General features: G+C 35.3%; 3 protein-coding genes across 6 annotated transcripts; all 3 read left to right on the top strand.

Moving 5' to 3' along the window:
* Nucleotides 1-1,730: 1,730 nt before the first annotated feature.
* Nucleotides 1,731-4,357, top strand: LOC129884095 (pentatricopeptide repeat-containing protein At5g12100, mitochondrial). The gene has a single exon (XM_055958461.1). The coding sequence runs from the start codon at nt 1,778-1,780 to the stop codon at nt 4,199-4,201; it is 2,424 nt and encodes an 807-aa protein (XP_055814436.1). The 5' UTR covers nt 1,731-1,777; the 3' UTR covers nt 4,202-4,357.
* Nucleotides 4,358-5,431: 1,074 nt separating this feature from the next.
* LOC129884075 (serine/threonine-protein kinase BSK7-like) lies at nt 5,432-13,776 on the top strand. 4 transcript variants are annotated; one of them, XM_055958447.1, is made up of 12 exons: nt 5,432-5,579; nt 5,702-5,757; nt 6,641-6,875; nt 6,969-7,186; nt 7,642-7,777; nt 8,484-8,617; nt 8,719-8,824; nt 9,096-9,181; nt 10,042-10,230; nt 11,293-11,445; nt 12,418-12,531; nt 13,071-13,776. In XM_055958447.1, exons 3-12 carry the CDS (start codon nt 6,797-6,799, stop codon nt 13,314-13,316), a joined length of 1,461 nt encoding a protein of 486 aa, XP_055814422.1. In that variant the 5' UTR covers nt 5,432-5,579; nt 5,702-5,757; nt 6,641-6,796; the 3' UTR covers nt 13,317-13,776. The 4 variants fall into 4 exon arrangements, with proteins under 4 accessions (XP_055814422.1, XP_055814426.1, XP_055814419.1 ...); XM_055958454.1 differs by lacking the exon at nt 5,432-5,579 and adding an exon at nt 6,251-6,396 and having other exon boundaries at nt 5,651-5,757; XM_055958451.1 differs by lacking the exon at nt 5,702-5,757 and having other exon boundaries at nt 5,432-5,633.
* Nucleotides 13,777-14,368: 592 nt separating this feature from the next.
* LOC129884066 (signal recognition particle 9 kDa protein) lies at nt 14,369-19,191 on the top strand. The gene is made up of 4 exons (XM_055958440.1): nt 14,369-14,635; nt 14,719-14,787; nt 18,516-18,609; nt 18,866-19,191. The coding sequence occupies exons 1-4, from the start codon at nt 14,564-14,566 to the stop codon at nt 18,940-18,942; spliced, it is 312 nt and encodes a 103-aa protein (XP_055814415.1). The 5' UTR covers nt 14,369-14,563; the 3' UTR covers nt 18,943-19,191.
* Nucleotides 19,192-19,379: the final 188 nt, after the last annotated feature.

The raw sequence follows: 19,379 nt of genomic DNA, 5'->3' as shown, positions 1-19,379 counted from the left end.
ACTTAGTTGGTTAATTATTTTTTTGTTTTTCTTTTATAGGAATGATCATAATTGCTCAATTGATTGACTATTTTTGTTTTCGTTTTGACTTTCTTGTTATTGTTTTTAATATGCGTTTGAAGGGAATATCATAATGACTCAGTTGGTTGACTATCTTATTTTCATTTTTAATAGGTGTGGTTAACTCTTTTTTTTCGTTTTATTTTCTTTTGGGGGGGGAGGGGGGAGATTTTAGTCGCTTAATTAATTGACTATCTTGTTTTCATTTTTAGTAGGCGTTTAAAAGAATGATCTTAATGACTCAGTTGGTTGACTATCTTATTTTCGTTTTTAATTGGGGCGGTTAACTCAGTTGGTTAACTATTTTTTGTTTTTCTTTTGGAGGAATGATCTTAGTCGCTCAATTGATTGACTATTTTGCTTTCGTTTTTTTTCATAGGCGTTTAAAGGAAAGATTTTTCTCAATTGGTTGACTATCTTATTTTCGTTTTTAATAGGTGTGGTTAATTCGGTTGGTTAACTATTTTTTTTTTGGAGGAAAGATCTTTCTCAGTTGGTTGACTATCTTGTTTTCATTTTTAATAGATGTGGTTAACTCGGTTGGTTAACTATTTTTTGTTTTTTTTGGAGGAAAGATCTTAGTCGCTCAAATGATTGACTATCTTATTTTCGTTTTTAATTGGCGTTTGAAGGAAAGATCTTAATAACTCAGTTGGTTGACTATCTTGTTTACATTTTGTAATAGTCTCAGGTGGTTGACTATCTTGTTTACATTTTGTAATAGTCTCAGTTGGTTGACTATCTTGTTTACATTTTGTAATAGGTGTGATTAACTAATTTTTTTTATTTTTCTTTTGGAGGAAAGATCTTAACAGCTCAATTGATTGAATCTCTTTAATTTTCTTTTGGAGAAAAGATCTTAGTAGAGTTTAGACATAAATTTGTTCCCCAACCAAATGAGTTTTAAGAGTTCGGTTGAAAATTTCAATAGACGTTTGAATGAGAGATTTTAGTAACTTAGTTGATTGATTATCTAAACTGTTAATTTGTTGGTGTGGATTCGATTTTCTAGAAATATACGTTGAAGTTAAAGAAATGGTGATTTTTTCGTTCTTGATTTTTCAGTAGGCATTTGAATATAAATTTAATTGAAATTTCAAAATACAAAAGTAAAATTCAAATTCCCATTATATGTATTTCTTCATATGTTGTGTTATGGCAATGTTTGAAGGTAAGTAGTGTCATTGACAAAGTAACATGTCTTGTGATCACTTTGTTCCTCGCTTGCAAGTACATCTTGTGACTACTACCATTGGATCACATCTTAGTCTCAAAGTTTTATTCTAAATTTCTCACTTTATCCCTCATAAGATAAATTCTTTTAAGAATTATAATCACGAGATAATTTAGTCTGCAAATCAAATGACCCTCATAATATATAATATCCTTATCTTTTGAAATTATCATCAAATCCTCATGAATATTCTTAACATTAAAGGGATTTAACATAATGGAAATAAATATAAATATGACAACTTTTCAGCAACATACATTATGTGAAATTTGGAGTATTATGTTAAACTTATGGAGGAGGATTAGCAAAGATTAACAAACTATATCTCTTTGTGAACAAAATCCAAAAGTAAGGGACAAAAATACAATTTTATTATTTCATTTTTGGTCCTCAAATCCACAGTAATTGACAAATGAACATACATATTTTCCAAACTGTAAAACTACATTCTACAAGCACAAAGAATTTTCACAGTGAGCCAATATGCTTAAGCTTCATCGGTCTTTCAAAGTTGCCGGCGCCGGTAATCACCCTTTCGCCGGAAAATTCTTCCGTTCAACTCCATTTCTACACCTAGAAGAAATCAATTCAATCAACAATGAAAACCCCACAAATTCTTCAACCCAAAATCTTGAAGAACAGCTCCGGCAGCTCAGGATTCTACTTCAACAGCATCGTATTGAAAATGCAAAAGGAATTTTGGGTACCCTTATTCATACAAGTTCAGTTTCTCAACTTTATACTCTCTTTTCACCTTCCCCTGCAAAACCCCTTTTCTCAGATTTGCTATTTTCACTGTATTTAGAGTCAAAACTCATTAACCAAGCTGAAGAGCTTTATTCATTATTAAGGGATGATAAAAAGTTTCCACCTTTATCATCTTTCAATGTGTTTCTTGAATCTTTGAATAGTTTAAAGCAGTATAAAAAGACCCTTGAAGTTTTTTCTGATGTAATGAATTGGGGTATAAGGGTTGATAAGATTAGTTATGGAAAAGCTATAATGTCGGCGGTGAAGTTAGGGGATTTGGGTAAGGCTTTGGAGCTGATAGATTGTATGAGAAATGGTAGGGTGGGTATGGACAAGTTTGTGTACAATGTAGTGATGGGTGGGTTGTGTAAAGAGAAGAGAGTTGTGGAAGCGCGGAAACTGTTTGATGAAATGCTTGAGAGAAGAGTGGCGCGGAGTATAGTGACGTATAATATTCTTATGGATGGTTATTGTAAGATGGGGAGGGTAGAGGAGGCTTTTAAGTTGAGGGAAAAGATGAAGAATGATAATGTGGAGCCTAATATGGTGACATTTAATACGTTGCTTAGTGGACTTTGCAAGTCGGGGAAGATGGAGGAAGCTAATTGTGTAGTGGAGGAAATGAAGGGTTATGGATTTGTACCTGATGGATTTACTTTTAGTATACTTTTCGATGGGCTTTCGCGATGTGATGATGTTAATTCCTCGTTAGCATTGTATGAAGAAGTTGTTAAGACAGGGGTGAAGTTGAATGAGTACACGAGTAGTGTTTTGTTGAATGGATTGTGCAAGAAAGGGAGGACGGATAAGGCTGCAGAGATTTTGAAGAAGATGATGGAAAATGGGCTTATTCCTACAGATGTGTTGTTTAATACCATTTTGAGTGGCTATTGCAAAGAAGGCAATATGGAGAAGGCTTATTCAACTGTTGACGATATGGAAATTACTGGGGTGAAGCCGAGTTGTGTCACATTTAATACTCTGATCACGAAATTCTGTGAATTGGGTATGATGGAAGAGGCAAACGAGTGGTTAAGGAAAATGCTTGAGAAGCCAGTTTCCCCGAATGTTCAGACGTATAACATCTTAATTGATGGATATGGGCGCAAGCGGGAATTCGTAAGGTGTTTTGAGATTCTTGAGGAGATGGAAAATAACGGTTTGAAGCCTAATGTAATTACCTATGGTTCTCTGATCAATTCGTTGTGCAAGGATGGTAGGCTTCTTGAAGCTGATGTAGTCCTAAGTGATATGATCAGTAGAGGAGTTAAGCCAAATGTGCAGGTCTATAATATGCTTATAGATGGACATTGTATGAGAGGAAATATGACTGATGCTTTTGGATGTTTGGAGATGCTAGAAAGTGATGCGGAAACAACACTCGTTACATACAATACTCTATTAAATGGGCTTTGCAAGAAGGGTAAGATCAAAGAAGCTGAGGAGTTGGTTGTGCATATTCAACTCAAAGGTTTCATTCCAGATGTTATCACATACAATTCTTTAATCTCTGGGTATTCAGATGCAGGGGACACCGAAAAGTGTTTTGAAATGTATGAGAAGATGAAAGCCTCTGGCATAAAACCTACAATCAACACAATTCATCCTCTAATTAGAGTGTGCAAAAAGGGAAATAATGGACTGGTGTTAATCGACAAAATTGTTGAAGAAATGTCCCACGTGGATCTTTCTCCTGACCGAGTTGTATATAACGAGCTCATCCATTGCTATGCTCTGCATGGAGAGGTTCAAAAGTCACTTGCTATGCACATAGAGATGGTGGAACGGGGAATTCCTTCTGACAGAAGGACGTACAATTACTTGGTTATGGTGCATTTGAAAGAGGGAAAAGGTCAAGAAGCCAAGAATCTTGTTGATCAGATGAAGGCTAACAATATTGTTCCGAATGATGAAACTTATAATATTTTGGTTGAATGGCATTGCAAACTTAAAGATTTTTCTGGTGCATATATTTGGTACAGAGAGATGGTTGACAACGGTCTTCTCCCAGTAGCCAATATTTGTAACGAGTTATCATCTGGCCTTCGAGAGGAAGGAAAATTGCAAGAAGCACAGATTATAAGTTCAGAAATGAGTTCTAAAGGAATTGAAGAGTGTAACATAAATGAGGATCTTTCTGCTGTTGCAAAAGCGTAGGACAGAGAAGGCATTGCACTCCAGCTCTTAAGTTAAAAACTTTGGCAGCAAATGAAAAGCTTGTAATATATTCAAGAATCAGTATTATTCTTGTTAATTTATTTCCATCATTAACATACCTATTCTCTTATACAGGATGAGATGAATTTCATAGTTCCATAAGTTAATCATGCCAGATTCAACCTTATCATTTTCGAAAATCTCTTTATTTTTCACTACCTTTCATTGTCTTTCGAAGTTACTTTTGGCTTGACCTATAATATTATTCGGACTCTTCAAAAATGCTTCCACACTCGTGTCAGATCCTTCAAAAATGCATTCATTTTGAAGGATCTACATGCATATATGCCATTTTTGAAGAGTATGAGCAGCATAGGGCTTGAGTATAACATCTTATACAATGCTACCAGTTGAATGCCTTGATGGTGGGATATTTTTTTCGAATTTGTTATCATGAAAGTGACATAGTTTGTCAAATTTCAATTTTTGAGGAAGTTACTGAATGAATCTATTTCATTTCCTTCCATTGACTTGATTGAAGTTCATAGGCAACCTTCCATACAAGGAAAATCTTCTGATAGAGCGGAAGAGGTACTAGAGTACAATCGATACTGTGGCACAAGATTGCAAAAACACGAATAAGTTCACAACGTTTGATTAAACTACTTGACTAACCAAAGATGAAAGGAGAAAGGGAAATAATTCTTGTTGTTGAGTAAAATGAAGGGAGTTATTTAACGCATTGACATTCTCAAATAATATGGTTAGTAGAGTTAACTATATTATCAACTTACATATTTATGTTGAAAGTTTTGAATCACCCTTCTAATTAATATAAACACCAAAGTCAACAATTTAAACTAATAGTTATCTAAAGGAACAATATTTTCGCTAATAATTAAAAGTAATATTAAACAAGTAAAATTTAGATACATATTCTAATCAGACCTCAAAAAAAATAAATCAATAGAAATAAGAATTTTTGTTTAAAAAAATAAAAAAAGAGAACTCGCTAATATTCAAATAATAATCCATAATTAATTACACATAAATATAATAACTCAATTAATGAACTATCTAAATATTTATTTTATAGTAAGAATTCGATTCTTGTAATTCCTTTCTCATTTCTCTTGTTTCTTTTTACATATAAAAAAGATCAACTAGGTATGACAAGTTCTAATTTTGTCAAATACTGACAACTTTTTCTTAATTTTGAAAAGACAAATGATTATGGTTCTTAGATGTCCTTAAATATAGGAAAAAGACAAGTTTATGTAGGGTGGAAAATCATGAAAGAGCCACGAAAATTGTGCTTTAGTGTTAGTAAGTTCTAATAATAATGGAGCAGCTGTGTGTACACACCAAAGAGGGATCTGTACAATCACATTTTTCGTTCTCCTCCCATCTACTATCTAATCATTATTTATATGTATATTCTCACTTTCTACTGACTCCTTTCTCTTTCTTCTCTACTTTATTGGTCTTTTCTCTTTACAGTTAATTTAAACAAACAATCACGAATTTAGTCCACTGTCAGCAAGAGTTCTTATTGGGTTAGTTTCTATATGAGTTCTTGTTATTTTTGTGTTTTTGTTTGTGGGTTTTGGTGCATTTAGCTTAAAGCTTTAATCTTGATGTGGGTTGAAGAATGAATCAAGATTTCATTTTTATTGCTCTTTCTCATGTATTTCTTGAGCTATATGTAGATACATGTATAGGTGGAACTTCTTTTGCATTTTGCTTGAGCTTTGATTTTGACTTGGGTTGACCTATATATTACTTATTGGGTTTAGTTTCTATATGGGGTCTTGTTAATTTTGTGTTTTTGTGTGTGGGTTTTGGTGCATTAAGCTTAAAGCTTTAATCTTGATGTGGGTTGAAGAAAGAATCAAGATTTCATTTTTTTGCCCTTTCTCATGTGTTTCTTGAGATATATGTAGATACACGTATTTATATAGATGGGTTTTTATGGTTGTGTTTTCTTATATGGATTTTTTATGCGTTAAGCTTGAGCTTTGATTTTGACTTGGGTTGACCTATATATAGTTTAGGTGGTGGTGAAGTTTTCTGTTGATTCAGTTGAAAAAGGAAGCTTTTTGGTGGGGCAGAATTGGTTTATTTGCAAAAAAAGTTTGTGTTTTGGAATTCATTATGTGGATTTCAGTTCTCTCAGCTTTGGTATGATACTAAAGGTACTTTATTGTGCTGATTCTGCTCAAGCTATTAGTTTGATTTATGATGAGCGGAATAAAATGTACATTATGCATAAAGTTTTGTCAAAAAAAAGATTGGCCTGAGTAGAGCGAAATGGATATAGATGATTTATATAGCCGACTCCAACTAGTTTATGATCAAGGGAATTGTTAATGAATGACAATTTTGTAGCAATTCGTTGAAACTTAATGATTTCTGTTTTTTTCTGGTGTCAATAACAAGGATACCTTTCAAGAAGAACAATGCACTTGAATTGACCATTTGGTTCAACACAGCCAAATGCAGATCTTGAAGCAGCATAAAGTGTAATTTGTCGGGTTGTGCTACAAACTCAAAGCTACTATAGCTTTAAAGGCTTTAAATTTGTAGGGTAGTAAGATGGGCTGTGAAAGTTCGAAACTTGCCTCGTGTTGCTGGACAGGAGAGAGCGGCCCCATTCACGAGGCTCAAAATCCTGGTATGTATATCTTTTATTAAAAGCTTTTCGATATCAATGGATCCTGCAGTATTTAATAATTGTTATTTTATTTGGTTTTCATGTTTCTCATAGATGAGGAGAAAAATGAAGTTAGTGATTCACCTGTATTCTGCGAGTTTACATTTGATCAGCTCAGGATAGCTACATCTGCATTTGCTGTAGAGAATATAGTTTCGGAACATGGTGAAAAAGCTCCAAATGTTGTTTATAAAGGAAAGCTAGAGAACCAGAGGCCGGTTGCTGTTAAACGCTTCAACAGATCTGCATGGCCTGATTCCCGGCAATTTTTAGTAAGAGTTTGTCTGTTAAGTCCTTGCTTTATTTCAACTCTATGGAAAAGACGTCCTCATATCCATCTACTAAAATGATATGATTTCCTTTTTTCTTTTCTTATATTAAATGTTGACTATGATTTTTCGTGACAAGAATAGAAAATTATGAATAAAAAAAATGAGAATAATTGGAGATCTTATTAATTGAGTATTTGGCTGGCATCATTCCAGTTCATAAACTTTTTAGTTACTCCTTATATTATGTACCTGATGCATCAACAACAAAATGGAAACAGAGAAATGAATACATGCCTTAGATTTTTGCTGTTCCTTAGTGCTCACACTCATTTGAATGCATTTGTAGCTTGTAGTTAACTTGTGATTTACCTGCTGACAAATGCTTAACTCTGCAATAGATTGTAGTTAAGCAATAGATTCAGACTTGATTTTCTTTCTTCATATGGGAACTTCAGGAAGAAGCAAGGGCTGTCGGTCAACTCCGCAACAATAGGTTAGCAAATCTTCTTGGCTGTTGTTGTGAGGGTGATGAGAGGTTGCTAGTTGCAGAATTCATGCCCAAAGAGACGCTTGCAAAACATCTTTTTCATTGTAAGTGCATTCACATTGATACTTTTGTTTCTCCACCTCTGGAATGGTTCACTCCATGGGGGGCCTAGAGTGAAACTAATTCGGATTTAGTTCGCTTGCAAGTTGCGAGATACCGGTTGTTTAATTGTTTTTATTTTCTTCACTTTCTCTATTTGTTCGTGTACTGATGATATGCTATATTGATATAAATGTTGAATACTAGAATTGCGGAACTAATTTTGTCGAAGGGATTTTTGGCTCAACCGATAAATACAAGCTGGATGAGACTACAGTTTGATCTTTTAAATTCTAGTTTCTAACAAGAAAGCAACAGCAGATCCAATCTGCGATCTTGTTCTGATAATCCCCAAACAAAGCCTTGGGTTAATGCACTGTTCCATTTTAGAGAATGATTTCCCAATCAAGCCTAGGTTTCTAATTTTGTTCTCAGATATATTTGCTTATCAGAAATGAGATTGTGAGTGTTTGCTAGCAAGTTCATTCATGGAGTTCATTATACAGAGTCTACAAGATACTGACCATCAGCTTACTTTACCTAGAGAGCAATTATGGGAAAGTGGAAAATGAGATTGGATGATATGGGATCCCTATTTGATTCAACTGCTTTAAGGAAGACTGAAAAATCAGGAATTTCCTTAGAAAGATGACATATTTCTTCGATAATGATTCATAAAATTCAGTACTTATTTGTGAGAGCTTAACTCAGGGGACACACAACCAATGAAGTGGGCAATGCGGTTAAGGGTGGCGTTGTATATTGCACAGGCTCTTGAATATTGTACAGGCAAAGGACGTGCTCTTTATCATGATCTTAATGCTTATAGAATATTATTCGGTGAAGTAAGTAGATAGTTACATCTTCAGTCTTTTCATTGGTATTGTTAAATTTTGCAGTTCAAGTACTTAAATGCCTCTTATGCTCTCCTCCGTCTATTTCACAGGATGGTGATCCCAGACTCTCTTGCTTTGGTTTGATGAAGAACAGTCGAGATGGAAAGAGTTACAGCACAAACTTGGCATTCACTCCTCCTGAATATTTGAGGACAGGTAAAGAACTATCCTAATAAACAAACACGGCCATCTTTAGGCACTTCCTATTATTACAAGATTAAAGGGGGGTGCTTTCTATGAGCTACTTTGACTTATTAAAAAGAAAGGAGCCACTTTGACTATTATAGCATTGGTATAGCCTTGTAGGATTTTGTTGCAATCCATTCAATGTGTAGGCTTCATTGAATTCATGGTGTTAATTATATTTATCTTTCTTGTATTATTGAAATTGTTTTAGTTCACTCAATTCTTTTGAATTTTTTTGTAGGAAGAATCACCCCGGAGAGTGTGATATTTAGCTTCGGGACACTTTTGCTTGACCTTCTCAGTGGAAAGCACATCCCTCCTAGCCATGTATGGTTTTCCTGATAAATTTATTTCCGTTCTTAGTTAAATGCTCCTTACAACCATATTGCTCACACTTTATTGTGACAAGAAGACATGACAGCGAGTGTCCTTCATTCTTTCTAGTTTCTCTTCAATATCTTTCTGTGGCTACATAAATTGATTATCAATTCTTTTCGATCCAACTCAAGTTCTGAGTTTGAAGGTATCATATGCTACGTACTTAATGACAACTGTGATCGCAAGGCGCCATTTACACTTTGGGTGAGCTCTACATGATCCTGCCTATCACCAAAAAAAATGATAATTCCTTGTTCTGGCTCAAGTGTACCTACCTCTTGGCTTTTGGGACAGTCTAAATAGTTTGACACAGACAACAACAGCAATACATTGCAAAAATAAACAGGAAAGCTGTCACTTTTTGGGCTCTCTGAGTATGTTCCTACAACAAAAAATATTCAATCTCTGTCTAAAAGGCTTGCATCTAATTCCTTGTTCTAAGTTCCTAGTACTGCCTTCCTCTTCTTAAGTAATCTATCTTGTTGAACTTAGTACTGATGCTTAGAATCTTACTGGAACAATAAGAATCATTGCTCAGAGAATAAGTGGAATTATATTTTTAGTTATTCCGTCTTTGAGCAAATGAAAGATGAGGACTTCAAGGAGTTAAACATGAATCTACAAAAACCTTGGTGAAATTGTTAAAATCGGACATCAAATTTAAACAAGGGCTGGGGTGGCTTCCATTTTCACTTAAGATACATGCTGAATACTGAAAGTATTATGGTTATGAAAGTACAGGCATTCATGAGTTAACACAATTCTTCCCAGTGCTCTTATTCCTTCTAATATGTATCTACTTATGTCAGGCACTGGATCTGATAAAAGACCGGAATCTTGAGATGCTAACTGATTCTTGCTTGGAAGGTCAATTTTCTACTGATGATGGAACTGAATTGGTACGGATTGCTTCAAGATGTCTCCAATATGAGCCTCGTGAGCGGCCGAACCTGAAGTCATTAGTTGCTGCATTATATCCTCTTCAAAAAGAAGCTGAGGTTTGTGCTTTTCTTATATGGTCTAATATCAGTTATTAGCTTCAAGATTTTTATGGATCTGAGATTTCTATGCATAGTGTTAGCCTGAACTGAATTTAAATGGAGAAACATGGTCAATGTGGATTCATATAGCTGACCCAAATTTATCTCACGGAGGCGTTTAGGCATTTTTGAGCTGAATTTTATGATTAGCTAGTTGTTATCTCTATAAATGGATTTTCTAAATGACGGGAAAAATGGATTATGATTAATGAAACTGATCTAATAAAAAAATCTGTTAGACAGTGGAAGGATATGGAGCTGCTTGCAAGGATTTTGTTTCATTTTTGTATTAGATAAATAATTCCACTAATGATGGTCCCGTGTACCAGCAGTCTTATCAAAAAGTTGAGCTTCTATAAGAGAATATGATTCTCTTTGAAGGCCACCCAATCTTCTATGCAAAATAAACCCTCGTGGATGCACCGAAAAAGACTAGGAACGAGCGACTATTCCTGAATGTAAATAGGCGTTGGTTATCCCTATGAAAGCTCACCTATTTCGGAAGCATTTTGTTACTACCAGCAATAGTTGGTTTTCCTTGATGCATTGTTCCCAGGCATTTCTCTTCCAGCAATATCTTTGTTTCTAAACACTTCTGTGATACAATACTTACCCGGAACTAGTGAAAGCAAGAATCAGAATATGATGAGAAGCATCTAGGTTTCATTTTTTTCCCCCATTAACTTGATTTTTCTCATCTATGTGCTGATAGTACAACAACAACAACATGGGCAATGTAATCCCACATGGTCTGGGAAGAGAGAGAGAGAGAGCAGTGTGTACGTAGACCTTACCCCTACCTTGGGAGGAAGAGAGGTTGTTTCTGGTAGACCCTCGGCACAAAGAAAATGCCATAATTTGTAGGTTTCTCTTTTTGTGGTATACCACTTGTATATGGCCCTGTTGGCTCTGTTATTATTAATATAATACTTTACCTGATCAAAAAAAAGGAAATGCCATAAATAATCTATTACATGGGAGAATTTAGCTGGTTTGAAGTTTTAGTAACTTGTTTTTCAGGTTCCCTCTCATGTTTTAATGGGTATATCATGTGAAGGCGAAACTATGCCTCTATCTCCACTTGGTGAAGCTTGTTTGAAAACGGACTTGACTGCTATCCATGAGATCTTAGAAGCGCTTGGGTACAAAGATGATGGGGGAGCAGCTACTGAGGTTTGTCTATCAATAATTATTCTTTCTGGTCTTGTATATGCATGATTTCTGAACTTCTATAATTTGTTCCTGTTTTATAGAACTAATGCCGTTTCCTTAGGGGTGGTTTGGTTGCTGGTTAGGAAGTGAATTATTCATGGTAGAAATGATCAAGAGTTCCATCACATCCTCGAATGATATCCCAGTGGATATTAGAAAAATGCTAAGGTGAAAACATTCGGTCTAGGTGCCTTATCTCCTCACAGCTATTGTTTGCCTCGTCCAATACAATGATCAGCTATCAGTATCCAACTCTCTCTCTGTATAAAGTTGTTGATTAAATCGAATGACGCTCTCCCACAATAACACCATGAAAAAGAGTTATAATCACTAATCATGGAGAAAAAAAGGGGGTGGATGGCCTATTGGGGTGTATCGGACTACTAACGTGATAGATTAACTGATGTGACTGATTTGGAAGACAGACGAGATTTTGGATGTGCGGAAGTTCAGTCCCAAGGATCTAGAGCTTCTTTGTGAGAGTTCGTCTCTTTCAAATTATATTAATGAGTTGATGGACTTTTTTGTCTTCTTCTCCGTATGTCAAGTAAATGGTGGGACTTCCTTCTGGGAACTGATTATTAACTTATCTAGTCAAGTTAATAACAAAAAAAGAAATTGCAGAAGGTAAAAGTATACGTAATTTTCTTTGTCAAAAAAGTATACGTAATTTGTCCTTTTCTAGTTTCTCATTGCCATCAGTTATCATTTGTCTACTTTTAGTTTTGACCGTGAATTTGCAGTTTTCTTGTGTGGTTTTGCTTAACAAAGGATTTGGTAGTTCCATGTTAAACTTGAGCGATTCTGCGTCATGCAAGTGATTCATGCGTTTCAACTTATTGGTCATTCATATAGTGATCATATCCAGCTTATGTCCTTGAAAGACAATTATAAGCATCTCATGATAATCCGACTTATTTTTCTTGCTTGCAGCTTTCATTTCAGATGTGGACAGATCAGATGCTGGAAACGTTGAACTCAAAGAAAAAGGGTGATGCTGCTTTCAAGAACAAAGATTTTAGTGCTGCCATTGAATGCTATACACAGGTTGGAAGTCCGCTATCCTCTTGTAAACCGACATGTATTTTGATAAACTATATCCCTTCACACCCCCAACCCCCACCCCGACAGTTCTGATATGACTACCAAGATTTTCCTTGTGTATTTAAAGTTCTAGTTCTTTCTACCTAGTACACTGGTGGGTGTGTAAGCAAAGATTTGTAGCTGAAAAGATTGGTAAGCTACATATAGAAAGGCGTAGGATCTCTTAACGGTGTGAGGCCTTTTGAGGAAACCATGTAGCCTTGGTCCAAAACAGACAATATCACACCATATTAAGAGTATCTTTGGATTGTCTTAGCCCAATATACACTTTATAAATGTATAATCTGCTTGTGGACGAAAACTTATACGCACAACTTTAAGAAGAAAAAAAATGGTTTAAAGAGAATAATAATCGGTTTGTTATTGATTTCCTTTTGAAATTATAACCTGTCATGAATGTTTATGCTACACGCTTCCGTGCAATGTGGATCTATCCTATTTTTGAAATATTTCCTTCTTTATTACTTTGCTTGCTCTTGCAGTTTATTGACGTTGGTACCGTGGCCTCACCAACTGTATACGTTCGTCGTAGTCTGTCTTATCTCATGAGTGATATGCCACAAGACGCTCTCAATGACACAGTACAAGCACAAGTGATATCTCCTGTTTGGCATATTGCATCATATCTGCAAGCTGCTTCTCTTTTCACATTGGGGAAGGAAAACGAGGCACAAATCGCGCTTAGAGAGGCTGCCATACTCGAAGAAGAGAAGAACGCGACTTCTTGAAACTTGCGAGTGGAGCCTCTATGTATGTATGATGAGCTATCGATCGATGTGTCACCTCGTGTATGCATGGTTAGTAAATTGTGTCATTGAGAATTCTTTTGCAACATAATTGGATGGGCTTGCTTTGTATCCACAAGTTAGTCCTTGTTAATTTAGTGCCATGGGGCTGACCATCATTCCCGAGTTTTGAAGGTTGCGTTTTTTTCAAAGGGTTGGCTCCAGATGGATTTCTCGTCAGTCGAAAAAAATTAGTATCCCATAGGTTCCTAAAGATACAAGACCTATGGAAAAGTATGAAGAGAGACTAGCATGCTGTAATTTTTGTACAGTACTATATGGTTTTATTATTGTGGGATTAATTTTACAATACTTATTTTTAAGTATTGACAACTTATGTAACTTGCAAATTATTGTTTGTACTTCCTTTGTGACCAAATAAATAAATTATTGTTTGTATTGATGTATCCTTTCTCAAGAATCTTGCTTGTAGCATAATTTTTCTTACCATAAAAATGGGCTACATGCGCTGTAGAATGACAGCTGTGTACTCATAGAATACATAAAGTGAGCTTCAATAATGGTCAAAGAGCCTAATATCTAAGGTGTTACAGTAAGCGGCAGAGTTGTGATTTTGATTTAGGGGTTCAAAATTTGAATAAGTAGGCACATTAACTTGCAGAAAGGGGTTTGACATTTATTATGTATACATAAAAATTATTTTTACCATTTATAAATAGTATAATTTTTCGTCGAAGGAGGTTTGGATAAACCCCCTGAGCAATAGGTGGCTCCGCCCCTGGTTATAGTCTATGTTGTCATTAACATTTACGTGAGCTTTTAATCTAAATATAAACAAAATGAATAATCATGTAGATGATCCTCGTAGAATAAGGATATTTTCGTTATTTGGTTCTTTCTATTTCCAATAAGCTGATATTATGATGCGAAAATATAAATTTATGTCTCGATACAGAAAGAAGATCAACCCATACACTACCAGGCTAATCCGGGTCGGGACCCATTTTACCCAGGCCCATTAACCTTTTGCTCAATCGACTCTAAAAATACCAATAAAAGACTTTTCAAACACCAAAAGCAAAAACCTCCGAGCAGCAAAAATCGAAAACCTCGCCGGCCGGCCACTGAATTTTACTCCGGCGACGTCAGCAGTACACCGAGAAAACTCTCGATTAGCAGTTATATATATATATATATTTATATATATAGCAGATACAGAGAGAAGAAGAATGGTGTATATCACTTCGTGGGATGATTTCGTTGAGAGATCCGTACAGTTATTTCGTTCCGATCCCGAGAAAGTCAGTCTTATTCAACTCCGATAAGTATATTATTTTGATTTTTTGTATAAATTCATGTATTGATGTTTTGTTTTTGTTTGTAGACTCGTTATGTGATGAAATACAGACATTCTGATGGTAAATTGATTCTCAAGGTCACCGATGATAAAGAGGTAAACTTTTTTTTTATGTTTGTGTGATTTTTAGCTACAGTTTTGTATTTTTCGTAGTAGCTTGTGCATACATGGATGCTGAATTGAGTTTTAATTGTTTTTATTACTGCCATTTCTATCTTTGGGTTCCTTTTGTTGTTGTTCTCTCTTGAATCCTGCTGGTGTGTGTGTGGAAGGTACAATCCCACGAGAGATTCGTAGTACAGTGATGTTCACGGTTTTTATAAAGAAGTGCTGATTAGCTTCTCTTATATTTTGATGATCGAAATCAAAATGTTTCATGTGTGGGGATGTAACGGATGCAATTGAAGCTTGTACATACATTGGTTGCTCAATTGAATTTCAATTATTTCTATCTTTTTTGATGGAATTCTATTACTGCCATTTCTATCTCTGCATTACAATTTAGTGCAAGTGTTTTGGGTTCCTTTTGTTGTTGTTCTAGGTTCACGGGTTTTATAAAGAAGAACTGATTAGCTTCTCTTAAGTTTTGATTATCAAAATCAACTTGTTTCATATTTGTGGGATGGAATTGATGCAATTGAAGATACTATTTTTCATATTGAGACATATGATGTAATAAACAATTAGAGCAACCACATTGAGTGAAGATGATCATCTTTGGGATGGCTCTGATATACATTTTGGTTAGGCTCAAATTGACATGTTTTTAAAGGTCATATTCTATCAAGAGAGTGATAAAATAATACCACTATTATTTTTATATAATATGAGTCTAAGATGTGCATAAATGAAGCAATGTTGTGAGTAAATACTCATATAGGCTATAGCCGACCATAATTTGCTTGGCACTGAGGCGTAGTTGTTGTTCTTGTTTCATGTGGAAGCAGGGTAGCTCTAAACCTGGTTGGCTGAGGTGTTTGGTCTATCTTGTTGTAGGTTTTTAGTGTGCTGTTAGGCTTTACAGAGATGAGCATTTTGGGACTCCATAGTGGAAGTTGGCATTCTTTATGGGAGAGGGAAGATATCCAAATCATGCTTGATGACATATTTTAGGGTTATTTTTTTTTTGTGAATGTGCAAAGTAACTAGTACTCCTTCCGTCCCATTTTATGTGACACCCTTTCCTTTTTAGTCTGTCCCAAAAAGAATGTCACTTTGTTATAATTGGAAATAATTTGACTTTAAATTTCCCTTTTTACCCTTAAGGAAATGATTTACAATCATACAAATATCTAAGGATTATTTTAGACCCCAAATTTCAAAAGTCTTCCTTTTTACTTAAACACCGTGCCAAATCAAGTGGTGCCATACATAAAATGGGACGGAGGGAGTAATAGATTTCTTGTTTTGTGCCAATTAGTATTTCATATGTACTTTTATTTTCTCCTTAACGCATGTTACCCTCGTAAATATGCATCCATTTTCTTAATTGTGATTTCTCTTGTGGTGTATAGTTAATTTGGTGTTGTTAGAATTCCTACAACTGTAACATTGATAAGGTAGAAATCCAAGTGAGAATCACATGAGAAAATTGCTTAGTTGGGGAGGACATGGAAAATAAATGGATCAAGGGAAAGCAGGTTATGTTTGATGGTAAACAAAGTCTTTTCTTTCCCTTATGACCAAGGATTGTGGAACCAACTAGTTTAACACCTACTTTTGTGCAACGATGCCAACAATAAAAGACAGCATCTCGAGAAAAGCTTTTATGGTCTAAAAGGTAGGAGTCATGTGCAATCCTTGGACTTGAGTGAGCCAAAACATTATAGTAACCCAAATAATATTTTTTATTGTTTCTTAAATGGATAGTATCATTGACAGACCTCATTCTCTCTATTTTCAATAACAAATCTCTCTTTTTTCTAAAGCTTATCATGTACATGCTTTTGTTTGAATGTTCTTGAAGTTGATTCTTCTCGTGATAAGGCAAAGAGAGCAAAAAATGTAGTAAGTAAAAGAAAAGGTTAACTTATAAAGGCGGGGAGAAAAGGAAGGTAGATACATACAGACAGACAGGGAGATCTGTTTTGTCAGATGATCTGTGTATTATCTTTTGCCTCTTTAAGATTACTAGGGGATAGCTTTTAAGCTTATTTTTCTTCCTAGGAGAGGGTGTATATGACCTAGCCGATTTTTTTGATTCTCTAATCACAAATTTAGAATGGTCCAGATATTTTGCTGGAATCTCTGCTAGGCTTCATATATCTGCCTAAACTTCAGTAGAGGGCACATTTAAGATCTTTGATGCTGTATCTTCCATGCTTTTCCTTTCTCTCTCATATTCTTTTTCTCTCTCATATTCTTTTATGGTTCAGCTCCCCCTATGATTTTTATAACTGAGAAATCCCGTAGTTTCCAGCTTCAAAACTCGATGGGTAATGAGTCCTTCCTTTTACCAGACTTGGTTCACAACTGGATTCGAACTTGTGACATGTGCTACATATCCCTCCTTGTGCTCCCTTTGCCATTGTGTCAAAGCACTGAGACCTCTTCATTGTCCTTTTTCCTAAACATTTCTTTTACTTTTCTCTTAGTACCTAGCTTGTGATGAACCTTATTTCTTTTGGTTCTCCTATGTTTGAACATTAGAACATACCTCTGCTTTTTGCAGCTTACTTGAGTGACTAACATTCTGTCAGAAACTTTGATGATACCCAAATTCTAAAGTTATAAGTACCTCGCATGGAAAAGTAATAGAGAATAGTCCTAATATAATTGTGTTCTATTCCTATTCCTACCTTTCAGCCCCCCCCCCCCCCCCCCCAAAAAAAAAAAAAAAGAAAAAAAGAAGAAGGATTAGACAGGATAATAAACCGAATGTGGTTTTTGTGGTTCTCTGACCTAAATATAGAAAAAGCCCTTTTGATGCCTCTGCACAACAGTTTTGTCACAGAACTGGGTTCTTTCTCCCTGCGGTAGTAAATCACACTAAACATCTTTGCCCAACATCGAACTACAGTGATCATTTAGTATGCTGTACTTTTCATCATGATAAGGAAAAGTATTGGCTACGATGTCAAAAATGAGATTCTACATAATGGATTTTTTAAAGTTGGTTACTTGAGTCTTTCTCAATATAAACAGCGTGATATGGAATCATAGCAGCATCGCTGATAGGTATGTGATGAAGTGTGGAAACAGGTGGTGTGTTTTGCCATACACCCTTTTCACTGCAGAGCATGGTGACGTAATCATCTTTCTGATAAAACAGACCTTCAAGCAATGTCTAATATGTGGAAGGAAAACATGTTGAAGATTTATCGTATGTTTTTGTATTTGATAGATGTTATATCAGTGATATGCACATATGTTATTTCAAGTGAGCAGGATTTTCACTCTTCATTTTTTTCTTCTCTTGTCCTTAATTTAGACTACTCACCCAAGTTACTTGCACAGTAAAATTTGCAAAATTAAGAGGCTTCGGTTGAACCCCCGTTCTTTACCTTTAGCTCTGCAAACATTGTTGTTTCTTTCATGCTGTTGATTTAAGTTGTTATTCAGTCTCTGTATCAATGTTTGGGTTCCTCTTGTTGTTCTCTCTTGAATGAAAAGAGGGTCATTTGCAGCTCCTTTATGTAATCTTTCCCTTTTATGCATTTGGTTTCTCATATTTGTGGACTTTTGCAGCTCGTTTATGTAATATTTCCCTTTTAGACATTTGGTATTTAAATGTATCCCATGTTTGATGGGATCTTGTCAAGGAATTGTCCATATGAATTACCTACCTTGTTCTAATGATTTGTATTTTTTAATTTCCTTTTTAGTGTATCAAGTTTAAAACTGACCAAGCCCAAGATGCCAAGAAGATGGAGAAACTCAACAACATTTTTTTCACCTTGATGGCTCGTGGTCCAGACGGTATGACTTTCTCAAAACTTCCTCACAAGTACCTTGTTTGTTTGGTATAAGTAACGTCCAATGACAATCTGATCTTCACTCTCGACTCCGCCTGTCTTTTATTTTCTCTTTTTTCCGATTTCCTTTTGGAGGGGGCGGGTAAGTTAAGGCATGATTCTATCTTTGCGCGTATTGATTCCTAAGAAGTTCTATTCGATACTTGCATCTCCCAAATGGTTCTGTCATCGTAATGCTCTGCAATTCCTTTTCGCTGCAGCGGATATATCTGAAGTGGGTGGCAAAGAACAAATGGAGGCACAAGCACCTAAGAAAGGAAGAGGAAGAAAACAATAATTATTCTATGATGGGTTTGTTGCTGCAACTCTCTTACTGCTGTGAAAATTTTTGAAACCAGCAAGGAATATTTCTCTCCAACTTTTTTTTTTGTATTATTAGTTGAAAACATCTTTTACTTTTTGAAGATGGTCCTTTTAATTTGCAAGCTCTGGTATCTTAGCTTATTTATCTTTGCAGAGCTAACCTTAGAGGATAAATTAACTAGATGAGACAAATGCTATCCAAGTAGTCTTTTTGGGATTGCAATGGATTTGTTATTGTTGTTGCATAATGTTTTAGGTATCTCCTTTGGAACCTGACTAATCGGAGATCGTGCTAGAAAGCTCCGCTTTGGGGGTTCAACCCTCTTTACTATGAGCAATTTTATTCTCGAGATCAAACTCGAAATCTCCTCCTAAAGATTAGTACTCCTATTTCAATTTGTCTTACTTTTC

The sequence above is a fragment of the Solanum dulcamara genome, chromosome 1, assembly GCF_947179165.1.
Source record: "Solanum dulcamara chromosome 1, daSolDulc1.2, whole genome shotgun sequence".
NCBI lineage: Eukaryota > Viridiplantae > Streptophyta > Magnoliopsida > Solanales > Solanaceae > Solanum > Solanum dulcamara.
This window is presented reverse-complemented; position numbering and strand designations above follow the sequence as displayed.